Source organism: Aulostomus chinensis, chromosome 17 (assembly GCF_037954235.1).
Source record: "Aulostomus chinensis isolate RoL2024-O1b breed Wild chromosome 17, RoL_Achi_v1.0, whole genome shotgun sequence".
Lineage (NCBI taxonomy): Eukaryota > Metazoa > Chordata > Actinopteri > Syngnathiformes > Aulostomidae > Aulostomus > Aulostomus chinensis.
The window spans coordinates 665,001-679,036 of NC_141336.1; the positions used below are offsets into that span (position 1 = coordinate 665,001).

A 14,036-nucleotide genomic window follows, 5' to 3' on the forward strand; every position below is an offset into this window, starting at 1 on the left:
AAACATCGTCTCAGCATTTTAAGAAATTGTTTCTTTACACCTGTAAGTTTTTCTGTTCCTCGTCTGGTACAGTGTGTGGTAACTCTGAGCTCCATGAAACCAAGGAGTGCTTGCTGGCATTTTAATACAACTTTGATATATGATTAGCATTTTAATGAAGTTTTACTTTTTTGGGGGGGGGGGGTGACGTTTGATCCAAGAAATCTTCTTTCAAATCCTTGCAGCAATGGTGGGATGTGGGCAAATTGCAAATTCAACAACTGTGCATACAGCAACCTCAAAATGTCCCCGGAGAAATAACTCGATCTGTAGAGTCTTTGGAGAAAGACGTGTTAGAAACTCAGGTTAGGGTTATACGAGCAGGAACACTGACCACATGGACAGTTTAACCATTAAAAGGAATACTTGAGCTCATCTTGTAGGGTCCAACGTGCAGGGTACTCTGGCTCAAGTCAGGTTTATTTGTTTGGAACCAAACCCCAACCAAAGTTCTGTCCTGACTCTGTCCAAGTAGAGCAGGTCCAGCACCTCCCTCCTTCAATGAACCTCCACCCAACAATTCTCCATCAGCAGCACATCCTGCAACAGCAGCCACCAGAACCTTCCTTTACCAGCAGGAAGGTGGAGCAGATCCAGGATCAGTGGGGGCAATAACAACTCGTTACCAATATTCACATCTACGGGCTCAAAACAACATGGTTCCCGCACAGTCTTAAAAAGTCTTACAAGTCTAAAATTCAACAATCCGAAATTTTAGGCCCTTAAAAAGTCTTACATTTTGGTTGTAGGTCTTAAAAATGAGGCGCTGAGTCTTAAATTGACGTTACGTTCGAGCTACCGTGTTAAAAAAAATGTTCCCACAGGAGTGTCCTGCAATGAAATCAGTTCAACCACATAAACGAAAAATCATTCAAGGTGGAACCAATAAAATGAGAAATCCAAACGCTGCGTATCACATCCGTGTGGTCCGAGTTCCGTGTTGCACAGACAGTCGAGCAGGTTGCATGTGGTGGTCGTGGTGAGTCTGACCGGGTATCTAAAATGGGCGATGGCCGATTCAAGGATCTGTGGCTGGACAGAAAAGAATTTAAGTGCTGGCTGAAAAGAGTTCCTGGAAATCCGCACGAAGCCCACTGCACTTTGTGCAAAAAAAAAGTCCAAGTGGGAACTTTAGGGATGAAGGCCCTGGAGTCGCACGTGACGCCCGGTAAACATGAGACGCAAGTAAGAGGCTGCATGGAGCCGCATATCCGACCCCTCCAGCACCTGCTGCGATGCCGCGACCTCCTCCAGTGACCAGGTCTCCGCTCCCGCTGCCCAGGTACCGCAATACAACAAATGTCACTGATATGCACACTAATTCTTACACACGTCACTTTAAAAAAAAAATTATTTTCATTATTTTTTTTTTTTACTTTTCAGTTCCCTCCCCTACTCCAGTTGCCTTCTCTGGAGGGAGGGAGTGTGGCCGCGTTCTTTTCTCAATGCCAAAATAAACGGTGAAATTTAGAATTCTGTCCCTGTCTTTTTTTGGTCGGTGCTGCCACGCGACTTTGGAGATTCTTTTTTCATGTATCGATCCACTTGGTTCAGCACCACAACAAGCACTTTGTGTGAGGGAAGCGCATCCCTCCATTCCACCGGTGACCAAAGGCTATCATGGTGTCGCGAATGGGTCTAAAATTTCATTTAAAAGGTCTTAAATTTGACTTGTTGAAACTTGTAGGAACCCTGACACAAGCATCAACTCCAGCAAAATGAGCAATTATGTGCTAACAAACAGAATGCTGATGCTACTGCTTATACAGTATTAAGAATACTGATATAAATACTACCAGTACTAATACTAGTGCTGGAGCTACGGGTGGCAGCTGGAGCCTCTTCAGGTCTGGAGCCTCCTCCAGCAGCACCAGGATCTGGGATGAGGGGAGAAGAAGAGGAGTTAGTAACACGTATGAGGACAGGAGGAGGAGAGAGAAGCCCAGTGCATCATGGGACACGTATGAGTATGATTTATGTATGACACATGTAGGAGGACAGAGAGGAAAGAAAGTTTGGTCACGCTTTCAGAGTGTTGATCAGATGGATGCACCATTCAAGTTTTTCTTCTGTCTGGAAAAGAAGAATGGACAGAAGATTCATTCATGCATGGCGTGGAGATTCTGGAACTCCTGACTGATCCGTCTGAGATTCGGAAAATGGCAGTTCATTTTTGTAAAGAGCTGCACAGGAGTGAATAGTCACCCTCCTTCCCAAATAAGGTGACCTCACTGACAAAGGAGAGCCGTTTCACTTCTGTGTAGTGATTGCAAATTGTTGTCTCAAGTGTTCGCCAACAGGCTAAGCAAAGTAGTTGAACAGGTCATCCATCCTGATCAAACCGATTGCGTGACCGGTTGTTCCATTTTTGATAATGTTTCCCTTAGTCGGGATGTCATAGATGTTTCTCAACGTCTGGGGCTTGATGTCGGCCTGATCTCACTGGATCAAGAGAAAGCCTTTGTTCGCATGGAACGCCTCTCTGGAATGTCTCAGCTGCCTTCGGTTCTAGCGACGGCTTTATTATATGATCAGGGTTCTCTACTGTGATGTTGAGAGCATTTAAAGATTAATGGTGGCTTAAGTGCTACGTTTAAGGTAAATAGAGGTGTAAGACAGGTTGTTATTATTATCTTGATGAGTGTGTGTGTGTGGGGGGGGGGTATGGATTCCTTGTTGGTTAAACTCAGAGATTTTGAAGTGTTGTCATCAGCCAAAGTCAACTGGTCAAAAAGTGAGGCTCTATTGTTGGGTCGTTGGATAAAAGGGGAACAAATTCTCCCAGATGGTTTGAACTGGAAAAAAAGATGGTTTTCAATCTGGGTGTTTTTTTAGGCAATGAAACTATAGTTTAGAAAAACTGGGAGGGAGCAATGAGAAAGTCAGGGGGTGTCTTGATAGAAATGCCTGCTTCCAAAGATGTCCAATAGCAGTCGCACACTTGTGTCAAATAATCCGCTTGCTTCATCTTCTGGTACTATTTAGCCAGTGTAGATCCTCCACCAGATCTTTATATCAAATTCAATCTGTGATGGTCATCTTTTTCTGGGATGACTTACACTGGATCCCACAGTCGAGTTTATTTTTGCCCAAGGATGAGGGTGGGCAAGGGCTTAGACCTGCAGAGTAGAACCGCAGCATTTAGTCTGCAGTTTATCAAGAGACTGTTGCTGAGGCCTTCAGATGTGGCCTGGAGGTCTGTGAGTTGCAGAATCCTGCAAACCTTTGGCGGGCCGGGGCTGGACAAGTCCCTGTTCTTAATGGCACCTAGCAAAATGGACAACCTGGCACTACCACCTTTTTACCAAAGGGAAGTCAACTTTATTTGTAAGTGCCAAATCACAACAAAAGTTATCTCATGACACTTTACAGGTAGAGCAGGTCCAGCACCTCCCTCCTTCAATGAACCTCCACCCAACAATTCTCCATCAGCAGCACATCCTGCAACAGCAGCCACCAGAACCTTCCTTTACCAGCAGGAAGGTGGAGCAGATCCAGGATCAGTGGGGATGGAGAGAGAGCAGGAGAGCAGGACAGAGACAAAGACAGAGAATGGAGGAGGACAGAGAGACAGAAGGAGAGAGAGGGACAGAGATAAAGAGAGAGAGAAAGGAGGAGAGACTGATGGACAGACGGGGACGTGAGCAGGTGGAGCTACGGGTGGCAGCTGGAGCCTCTTCAGGTCTGGAGCCTCCTCCAGCAGCACCAGGATCTGGGATGAGGGGAGAAGAAGAGGAGTTAGTAACACGTCTGAGGACAGGAGGAGGAGAGAGAAGCCCAGTGCATCATGGGAGATCCCAGCAGTCTGAGCCTATAGCAGCAGATCTAAGGGCCAGCCTAAGCAGTCCTGACTATAAGCCTGATCAACAAGGAGGTCTTAAGTCTGCTCTTAAACCTAGAGAGGGGGTCTGGGTCCTGGACTGAAACTGGGAGACGGTTCCACAGGAGGGGAGCCTGATAGCTGAAGGCTCTGGCTCCATTCTACTGTTAGAACTCTAGGAACCAGCAGGAACCCTGCATCCTGGGAGTGAAGGGTTCTAGCTGGATCATAGGGGACTAGGAGCTCTGTCAGGGATGAAGGATCCTGATTGTTGAGGACTTTGATGGTAGAAGAAGAATTTTAAATTCTGTTCTGAATCTGACAGGGAGCCATGCAGAGAAGCAGTCCAGGAGAGACCTGGTCTCTGCTACCAGTTCTAGTCAGGGGGGCAGCAGCGTTCTGGACCAGCTGGAGAGTCTTTAGGGACTTATTAGTCCAGCCTGGGAGGAGGGAGTTGTAGTGATCCAGCCTGGAAGTGACAAAAGCAGGGACTAGTTTTTCTGCATCTTCTTGAGCCAGGATGTGTCTGATCTTAGCGATGTTACGTAGATGGAAGAAGGCGTCCTGGAGGTTTGTTGAATGGGGGAGTTAAAGGGTCCTGGTCAAAGAGAACTGCTAGGTTCCTACGGTGGTGCTGGGGGCCAGGGTGGTGCCATCCAGGGTACCTGTCTCATCAGATCAGGTGGTCCTCAGGTGTTTGGGCCCAGCACAAGAACTTCAGTTTATCAGAGTTTAATAAAGGAAATGATGGTCCTCCATGTTTCCTGTCCTTCAGACAGGCCTCCAGTTCAGTCAGCTGGTTTGTTCCATGTGGATCATTGATGAGTTCAGCTGAGTGTCGTCTGCATAGCAGTGAATATTTTAATAAGAGGGCCTTGGATAAGAGGGTGGACACACCCCGGCGCACTGTTTAAAAGTGGGTCAGGGGGCTACCCCAGAATGGAGAACACTTTACAAGCCACCATTGGTCAAGAGGGTGGGTGATGTGCAGTGGAGAAATCTCAGTGGAGCCACTGCTACCAATTCCTGTTCCTGTTCCAAATCTGTCATTAATCCAGGCGCTGGTCAAGAATGAGAGAATAGAGAGACTGTCTTTCATATTTTTTATGCACTGTGTGAGGCTGAGGCCTTTGTTTTTGACCCTGCAATATTTGTGTTTTTATTTTAACAAAAGCTTTACAATGTGAACCTTCAACACAGGCAGAATGAGTGCAAACTGCTGAACTTTGTTTAAGGCCAAGCCAAGACGGTGGTTTACACCAGTAGGAAGAGCAAGGTTGACCACCAACCTGGGGATGATGCGCTGGTGTTATTGTCAGCATTGGTTAAATCCAGAATAATGATTGACTTTTGTTTTCATAAGTTCGTGCAAGACCTTGAGTTCTTTGAAGAGCTTTGTGTTCTGTTGGTGCCAATGAGCTGTTAGAAATTTGTTTTAGACATCTAAGCCTTTTTTTGCCTCCTTATCTTGACGTTCCGTTGGAGCTGATTTAGATACTCTGTATCTGTGAATTGTAATAATCTCTCTCTCTCTCTCTCTCCCTCTCTCCCTGTCTTTCTGTCTCTCCCTCTCTCTGTACGACGAAGCCTTGTGTGCTACATTAAAGTTTCATGAGGTTGTAAAGTGTTCATCAGACAGAACAGTGGTGGTCCAACTCACAGCCCCCCCCCCCCACCCCCAAGCTACTGCTGTATGTGAAGGAGCGGCTCGCTCATCTTCTTCCTGGGCCTTTGGGAGAAGAGAGGCTCGGTGCGAGTGCTGACGATGCCTCCTCGCAGCCCAATGTGGTGGTGTTGAGCTGTCACCCATCACTTGAATGTGCACTTCATTACCAGTGGTCATCTCACACCCCCGGCCATGTGTAATCAGGCCAGGATCAGCCCCCCCGGAGAGGAAGAGTGCAGCACTGTTGTGGGTTTCAGTATCTTGCTCCAGGGTACTTGGATGTGCTCACCGGTGGAAGAGAGGATCAAACCAGCGACCCATCAGCTGCTAGATGGCCACTCTACCTCTGGGTGAGAGTGGTGCTGAGGTATTAGCACCACCATGATGACAAGCTAACACCTTTCTGCAGTACTCCAGGCCATTTGAGTCTGTCCCGCCCCAATATCCCTCTTGACACGATTCACCCTCACGTAGGAGCCGCATGGGTGTGTGAGGCTCTGCTAGCAGCTTTAATCAGACCCAAAGTGCCAAAGAGCCAGGGGTCAAATTTTGCCATGGTCTTGAGTACTCGCCAGTGCTCACATATTCCCATTAATTCCTCTAGAAAAGTTTCCTGCTCATTTTAAAAAAAAATAATTAAAAATGCCAAACTTCGACTTGCACCCTCTTTCAACCTGTTTGTGTTCCCAGCTCATTTGCACCATGGTTGGCTGTGTTTGTGTCCCATTGATGGAGGCTTCTGCAGGAGCACGAGGCTCCAGCTGGATGAGCAGCTGCAGATCCTGAGGAGATACTCACCGACGTTGCATCAGGACAAAAAGCTTGGAACTATAAAATTGACAGTAGCACAGCCTTGCTAAATTGTGGCTTCCACTTGTATGGTGCATTCAGGGACATGAGTCTGTTTAGAGGGACACACCTCTGCATTCCCCCTCTGAGGGGTGAGTCATGGAGAGCCGGCCGTCTCGGCGTCTGATCAAGCCTATTGTTTTTGTGGTCACACAGTGAGCTTTTCTTCTCCGGCTGCTGTTTGGCCTTGTCTCAAATGTCTGACCCAGTAACTGACAATAATGCATTTGTCTGCCTTCATCTTGGAAAGTTCCGTCACTTCGCTGCCACCGTTTCCTCGGCTGATTCAGTGAAGACTGGTGATGAGAGGAGAGCTGTCAGCTCGCTCACCTGATTACAACACGCATGTGCTCGTAGGCTGGACAGAGAGCGGCACGTGTTGTGTCATTGTCGACGTGTGTGAGGTGTCTGTAGAACAGTTGATCCTGTTGTTGTTCTTTAGAGAACATACGTGGTGTTAAATGTTTCACCATCATCTTGGCCTATTCACGCGCATCATCCCCTCGGCACATGACCGACACTCGGGCTGCAGGTGGCCGTTTTGATCATAACTGTGAATGATCGATCGCTAATTTTGGTGATTATTTCACGTGTTTGTAAATATAGCAGAAATCATGAGTCATGCTCCTCATAGACCAACTTCCTCCAGCCATCTTGATTCTTGGAAGCCTGGGGGCATCACCAGTGTTGGGCACGTGACTTTGAAAAAGTAATTAGTTATAGTTATTACTTACAGTACTTCTCCCAAAAAGTAACTGAGTTAGTAACAGAGTTACTCCACTATGAAAGGAACTAGTTACTAGGGAAAGTAACTATTGCGTTACTCTTTTTTCTTTTAAGTTTAAAAATGTCAAAGAATTTGGAATTTTTTTTTCTTTTTCTCCTCTGAGGCTCTGAAGGAGTCCGAATCAGCTGCTGACAGCGGCGGCCTGTTTTCAACAACATCACGGCCTCTCAGTTCCTTCAGTTCTGTCTGTGTCACAAGATTCTGTGGCTGCTTGGACGCGTGGCTCCTGTCCTTCTTTGTTAGCGGAGCTCCCGTTAGCAGCACCTGTTGCTGTCACCATTAGCGGTGTCAGCGGTGTTTCTGGCCTCTAGTTTAGCAGAACCTGGGCCGTCCAGAGGCGCCTAACTAAACTGGACGTTGACGGCCTCTTTGCTCTGGGACGACGTCACCTACACTCAACATGGACGTTTGACCTTTAACCTCCATGAAGTTAAAGTAGTGCCAATGTTTCCATCTTGAAAATGCCGTCTTTCCCTGTGACTCTGGACTCACCATCTCTGATTGTGTGTGTGTGTGTGTGTGTGTGTGTGTTTGTGTGCTGCTATGTGCTGGTTTGTGTGTCAACACCCACCCACCTGATGTCTCTGGTTGGCTCAACATGAAATCTTACTCTATCTTAGCCAATCACCATTACTGAGGAGGTTATCTCGCCCCTCCCCTCCCCCCCTCGCCAAAGGGGAAAAAAACACACGCATTGGCAGCTCCTGTGTCTGTGAGCCAAGTTGGATGACAGCTTCAATGAGTGGCTTCAGTAACGCCTAGTAACGGTGTATTGGTAACGGTGTTGTAACGACAGAGAAGGTAATTACCGTATTGGCCGGAATATAAGACGGCCCTGATTATAAGACGACCCCCTCTTTTTCAAGACTCAAGACTCACTGTGTACAGTGACAGGTGTTGGCATGTCAAAAAACACAGGTGTCTGATCAGCATTGCCAATCTGATCCAGTGGGTAAGAGTGCTTTTTCCTTAAGTTGATTACATAGCGCTGAAAAGACAACAGCTTCTCTCCAAAGTCAGAGGGCAGGCGCTGGACTAGACTTGTTCTGCGTCGCAGCGTTAGTCCGTTACGCAGCATCATTCTTTTACACCAGCCGAGGCTTGCTTTGAAGTCAGCGGTGGGTATGTTTAGCTCTTTGGCTATTTCCACGGCCTTGAGCTGAATGGCAGCTCTGCTGATGGGCATCCCGTCCTTTTGTTTCTCGTCCACGTACGCGCACACCCTCCTGTCAAGTTCTTGGAAGCGGCCGCTCTGAGGACCACGGAAAGCTTTTCTCTGACTGTGAGCATTTTTTAGGTGATCTTTTTGAGCTCTCCATCTCCGTACATTACACTCTGTGACACCATATTTCACAGCCGCTTTGCAATTGTTTGAAGACTCTGCCTCATTGATCACCACCATCTTGAAGTTTACATCATAACTTCTCCTCAGCTGCCGGTTAACCTGGCCGATCTTCGACCCACTTTTCTCCAGATTGTCGCTACGTTTCTCCATGTTCTGTTATCTCTTCTATTATTTTCTTCTCTTTTCTTTCTTACCGCTATTTTTTTATTTTTCTTCTTCGTGCTACCGCTATTTTTATTTTTATTCTTCGTGACAGGGGTTCGCTTTGGCCTGGGGAGTCAAGTTCAGCATTCGCTTCAATGATATCTGGCCCCATCTAGCGTCGTGAATGGGTATTATGTCTAGACCCCGAATATAAGACGCCCCCACTTTTTCAGTCTTATTTCAATGCAAAAAACACCGTCTTATATTCGGGCCAATACGGTAGTTAGGTTACCCGTTACTGACAAAAGTAACACCGTTAGTAACGGCGTTTATTTTACGCTGTTATTTCCATCACTGGACACCCCCCCCCCCCACACACACACTTAGTGTCACTATCATTGCATCACAGGAGCAGGAATGAATGAGAGACCAATGAGGAGCTGACACAGTGTGGGTTTATTGGTGAGCGGGAAAGAGGTGATAGAAGGCTGGATCCAACCAGTACTGCTGCCATACTTGTAGTTTTACCACCACATATCAAGCCTGTGATGCAGGCTCACGCACCAATCCAGAAGGTGTGGCGCCCTCAACCACACTGATTGGCAGCATTTGAGTGAGTGGCGTGATCTTTGGCGGTGAGTCCTCCAAAGATGCAGTACTTGTTCTTAATGTGGTACGTACAGCATCATGCTCAGAGGCACCTGTAACGTAAGTGAGGAGGAGCATTGCACAGTTGGCATGTGACGCTGTGGCCTTTTTAGATGAAACAATGCTGCCCTGAGCGTCATTCACAGCAGGGGCCAAACTCAAGCTGTATGGCGCCCTGCAGGCCAAACACACATTGTCCTGTTCAAACGCCTTCTGTCTCGATGCCACTGTCTCTGCCTCTTTGCGGTCTTAGTTCATTTGCACCATGTGCATACTCCTTTCCCATTCATTGTGTATGTGCTGCGTGACACAAGAGCGTGCCTGGGGCCTCTGTGCTAGCCTCGCACACTGCCTGGAAGTTATCCAGACTCAGCTTGGATGCTACGCACTATTTAGACAACTTGTTGCATCCAATAGGAAGGAACCTGATGTTGTCCATGTTCCAGTTTCTAGATGCCTATGACGAGAGAAATGAAACATTCACATGTGCTGTACCTGGTGACGCGCATGGAAAATACTGAGTCCTGTAAAAAAAAGGGCCTAACATGGCAGTGAAATGTCAGACCGCCTGTATGACCGTACTGACATGATGTGTTTTCAGTGGTATGGCACATGATGAATGGATTCTCTCTGCTGCAGCCAGATTCACTGCTTTTTTTAATATTCATTCTGTCAGGTCAGGTTCATTAGTGTGGCACCAAACCCCAACCAAAGTTCTGTCCTGACTCTGTCCAAGTAGAGCAGGTCCAGCACCTCCCTCCTTCAATGAACCTCCACCCAACAATTCTCCATCAGCAGCACATCCTGCAACAGCAGCCACCAGAACCTTCCTTTACCAGCAGGAAGGTGGAGCAGATCCAGGATCAGTGGGGACGGAGAGAGAGCAGGAGAGCAGGACAGAGACAAAGACAGAGAATGGAGGAAGACAGAGAGACAGAAGGAAACAGAGGGACAGAGATAAAGAGAGAGAGAAAGGAGGAGAGACTGATGGACAGAGACAAAGACAAAGAATGGAGGAAGACAGAGAGACAGACGGAAAGAGAGAAAAAGGAGGAGAGACTGATGGACAGAGACAAAGACAGAGAATGGAGGAAGACAGAGAGACAGAAGGAAACAGAGGGACAGAGATAAAGAGGGAGAGAAAGGAGGAGAGACTGATGGACAGAGACAAAGACAAAGAATGGAGGAAGACAGAGAGACAGACGGAAAGAGAGAAAAAGGAGGAGAGACTGATGGACAGAGACAAAGACAGAGAATGGAGGAAGACAGAGAGACAGACGGAAAGAGAGGGACAGAGATAAAGAGGGAGAGAAAGGAGGGGAGACTGATGGACAGACGGGGACATGAGCAGCTGGAGCCTCTTCAGGTCTGGAGCCTCCTCTGGTTCTGGACCAGCTGGAGAGTCTTTAAGGAAGGCTAACGAGGGGAGAGAGTCTTGGAGCAGCTTAGTTGGGATGGGGTCTAGGAGACAGGTGGAGGTTTAGAGGAGGACATTATTGAACTGAGCTCATGAAGGCTGATGGGAGAAAAACTATCCAAGTGTGTGTCTGGTCCTCCAGCTGCCTCTAAGGTTCTGGGTTCTAGGTGCCATGTTGTCAGCTGATGGCAGGAGAAGAAGTTTCTCTCTAATAAGGACAATTTTGTCATTAAAGAAGTCCATGAACTCTTTGCTGCCCAGGGAAACAGGACTACTTGGTTCAGTAGAGCTGTGGCTCTCTGTCAGTCTGGCTCCAGGACTGAAGAGGAACCTGGGTTGTTCTTGTGTTCCTCTATTAGTGCTGAGTAGTCGGCTGCTCTGGTTCTACCAAGGGCTTTCTTCTAGGTTCTAAGGCCATCTTGCCAGACTCTATGTGACTCCTCCAGTTTGGAGCAGCACCATCTTCTCTCCAGTTTCTGGTTTCTTGTTGAAGCTGTCAGGTTCCAGAACCGTACCAAGGTGCTTGTTTCCTTGGATTCATAGTTTTCTGTTTTAGTGGGCCAGTCCAGAGTTGTTGGTAAGGTGCCTGCTGCTCTATGGATAAAATGATCAGTTTGGGAGGGACAAAGGTGGACAACAGCGCCCTCTGTTACAGTGGGACATGACACTGAATTTAGCACCAATGGAACCACTTCCTTAAATCCAGGTGTGGCCTGATCAGACAAACATCTGGAAACTACAGTTTTCCTGAGTGGAGTGTAGCTGATCAGTCCAAATTCCAAAGTGATTGATTGGTGGTCTGATAAAAGCGTTCTGTGGAAACACAACCAGATGTTCAGCTTCAGTTCCACATGTTAGGAGGAGGTGGAGGTGTGGTTGTGACAGTGAGGGGGTTCATGGACAGACTGATGGACACCAGTTGAGTCTAGAAGAGAGAGAAATGCAGTACCAGACTGTGGTTATCAACATCCTCATGAATACTGAAGTCTCCTCCAGTCATGACTTGATCTGATTTAGAACTAAACTGATAGAAACTCTGAGGATTCAGATCAGAATCCAGAGTCAGGACCAGGAGGACGGTCCTCAATCATCAATCAGAGAGGCTGGAGAGTTTCCAGGCTGGAGGAGACAAACTGAGAATCAGGCTTTCAGAGGAATGGAAACTTCTTCTGGTTTGGGATTTATTACTAAACTGGTGTCAACAATGGCAGCAGCGCCACCTCCTGGCCCAGAGCCTGGAGGAATGTGAGTGTTCCTGTGACTGGAGGAGTGGATTCATTCAGACTAAATGGTAAATGGACTCAATTTATATAGCGCTTTTCTACCTTAGCGGCACTCAAAGCGCTTTACAGTGCCATCTCATTCACCCATTCACACACGCACTCACACTCTGATGGTGGAGCTACCATGCAAGGCACCAACCTACTCATCAGGAGCAATTATGGGTTCAGTATCTTGCTCAAGGACACTTCGACATGGTCACCGGGGTCGGGGATCGAACCAGCGACCCTTTGGTTACTAGACGACCACTCTACCCCTGAGCCATGCCATCCCAGGACTAGCATCCTCATCGTCACCAGCCAGGTTTCAGTGAGACTCAGCAGGTCAACACAACTGTCAGGTATCACTTCATTCACTGGTTCAGTTTTCAGCCTCAGAGGTCTGAGGTTTAATCGTCCTCATCTAATTCTGATATTCTGTTGAGTTAATTTAGTGGTTGAGTTAACTTTGATCAGGTTTTTCTGATTGACTCCTCTACAGTAGAACTGGAGTGAATAAACTGACGTGGTCGGGGGACAGACACAGTCTCTATGGGGGTTTGGGTGGGTGACTGCCCCCTAGTGGACGCGCAGAGAAGCATGTAAGACAGCAGCTCTGCTTCCTGGTCTGAACTCTGGGTTCTCAGGGTTCTGGTTCTATTATAAACTGGGTCATATTTCTAGAAATGAATGCCGTCCCTCCTAATCAGACCAGGTCTCCCCCAGAAAGTTTTCCATTTATCAATGAAGCCCACTTGGTTTGCTGGACGCCACCTCGACAGCCAGTGGTTGAACGATGACATGCAGCTAAACATGAGGTCACTGGTCCGGTTAGGCAGTCATTGTTGCTTGAAGTAAATCAGTACAGCAGGTTGTCTCTGTGTTCTTGCTCACAATGCTGTACTCTCGTCTTTCCTTCCACTCTTAGTGTGACCCCCCCATTGAGATCCAAGACCTTTTCCGGGACATCCAGGATGGACGCATCCTCATGGCTCTGCTGGAGGAGCTCTCTGGTTGCAAGCTGGTCAGACTCATACTCTTACGTCTGTAACTGTGTAGCAGTAGCAGTTGAGCAGTTGTACTGTTTCCTTATACTTGTGTCATTGTAAACTGTGGTCCAGCTTCATGGCTTCAAGAGGTCCTCCCACAGGATCTTCAGACTCAACAACATCGCCAAGGTCTTGTCTTTCCTGGAGGAAAGGAATGTAAGTACCACAGTACACTCGTATGATAAAGCATGACCTTTTTCCACATACAAGCTTTGTGTGATTGTGCCACCGTCTCTTTAGGTCAAGCTGGTGAGTATTGATGCTGCTGATGTTGCCGATGGAAACTCCTCCATCATCCTGGGACTCATCTGGAACATCATCCTTTTCTTCCAGGTAATCAAACCTCCTGATTTAAAAGCCTTGCATCTGCATGTCACCTCTCAGCACTCAATGAACACAAACGTCCATGAGCTTGCTCAGCTCAGCTTGCTGAGTTCACACAGCGAGGAAATGAACATGTCCTCCGTCCATGCTTCAGGTGCAGGAACTCTCCTTCACGAGCAGCTCTGAGCTCAGACAAGGCTCATGAGTACCAGGATGGACCAAGTGTCTCTACTGACCATCCATCCATCCATCCATCACTCCCTCCCTCCCTCCCTCCCTCCATCCATCCATCCATCATCCATCCATCCCTCCCTCCATGTTCCCCCTCTCCTCCTGTTCAGGGTGATGGGGGTGGAGCCTATCCCAGCAGCCTTCCCCCTGGACGGGTCACCAGTCCATGGCAGGGCCAACACATAGAGACAGACAACCATTGGCTCTCCCAGCCACGCCTACGGTCAATTTAGAGTCTGGATTAACCTGGTCCCTCTTGATGTCTTTGGACTGTGGAGGAAGCTGGAGTACCAGAGAGAACCCAGCAGGAACAGGGAGAACATGGAGACTCACCCAGAAAGACCCCGTGCTGCAGCCGGGGCTCCACCCACCACCTTCTTGATGGGGGGACACAGTGAGGACCACTGCTCCACCAGAATTATCTATTTAAGGTCATGAAGATAAGAAATCATCACACT

The 14,036-nt window shown here is 47.8% G+C and overlaps 1 protein-coding gene across 2 annotated transcripts in view; it reads left to right on the top strand.

Annotated features, from left to right (window-relative positions):
- The window catches only part of clmna (calmin a), a 38,582-nt gene that overhangs the window by 11,632 nt on the left and 12,914 nt on the right, over window positions 1-14,036 (top strand). The window contains exons 1-4 of one of the 2 annotated variants that reach the window (XM_086182050.1): window positions 4,483-12,336; window positions 12,903-12,998; window positions 13,096-13,179; window positions 13,264-13,356. In XM_086182050.1, the coding sequence (XP_086038176.1) occupies window positions 12,963-12,998; window positions 13,096-13,179; window positions 13,264-13,356 (213 nt within the window). In that variant the 5' untranslated portion in view covers window positions 4,483-12,336; window positions 12,903-12,962. Of the gene's footprint in view, window positions 1-4,482; window positions 12,337-12,902; window positions 12,999-13,095; window positions 13,180-13,263; window positions 13,357-14,036 lie in introns of those variants that run through there. The other variant, XM_086182049.1, reaches the window with a different exon arrangement.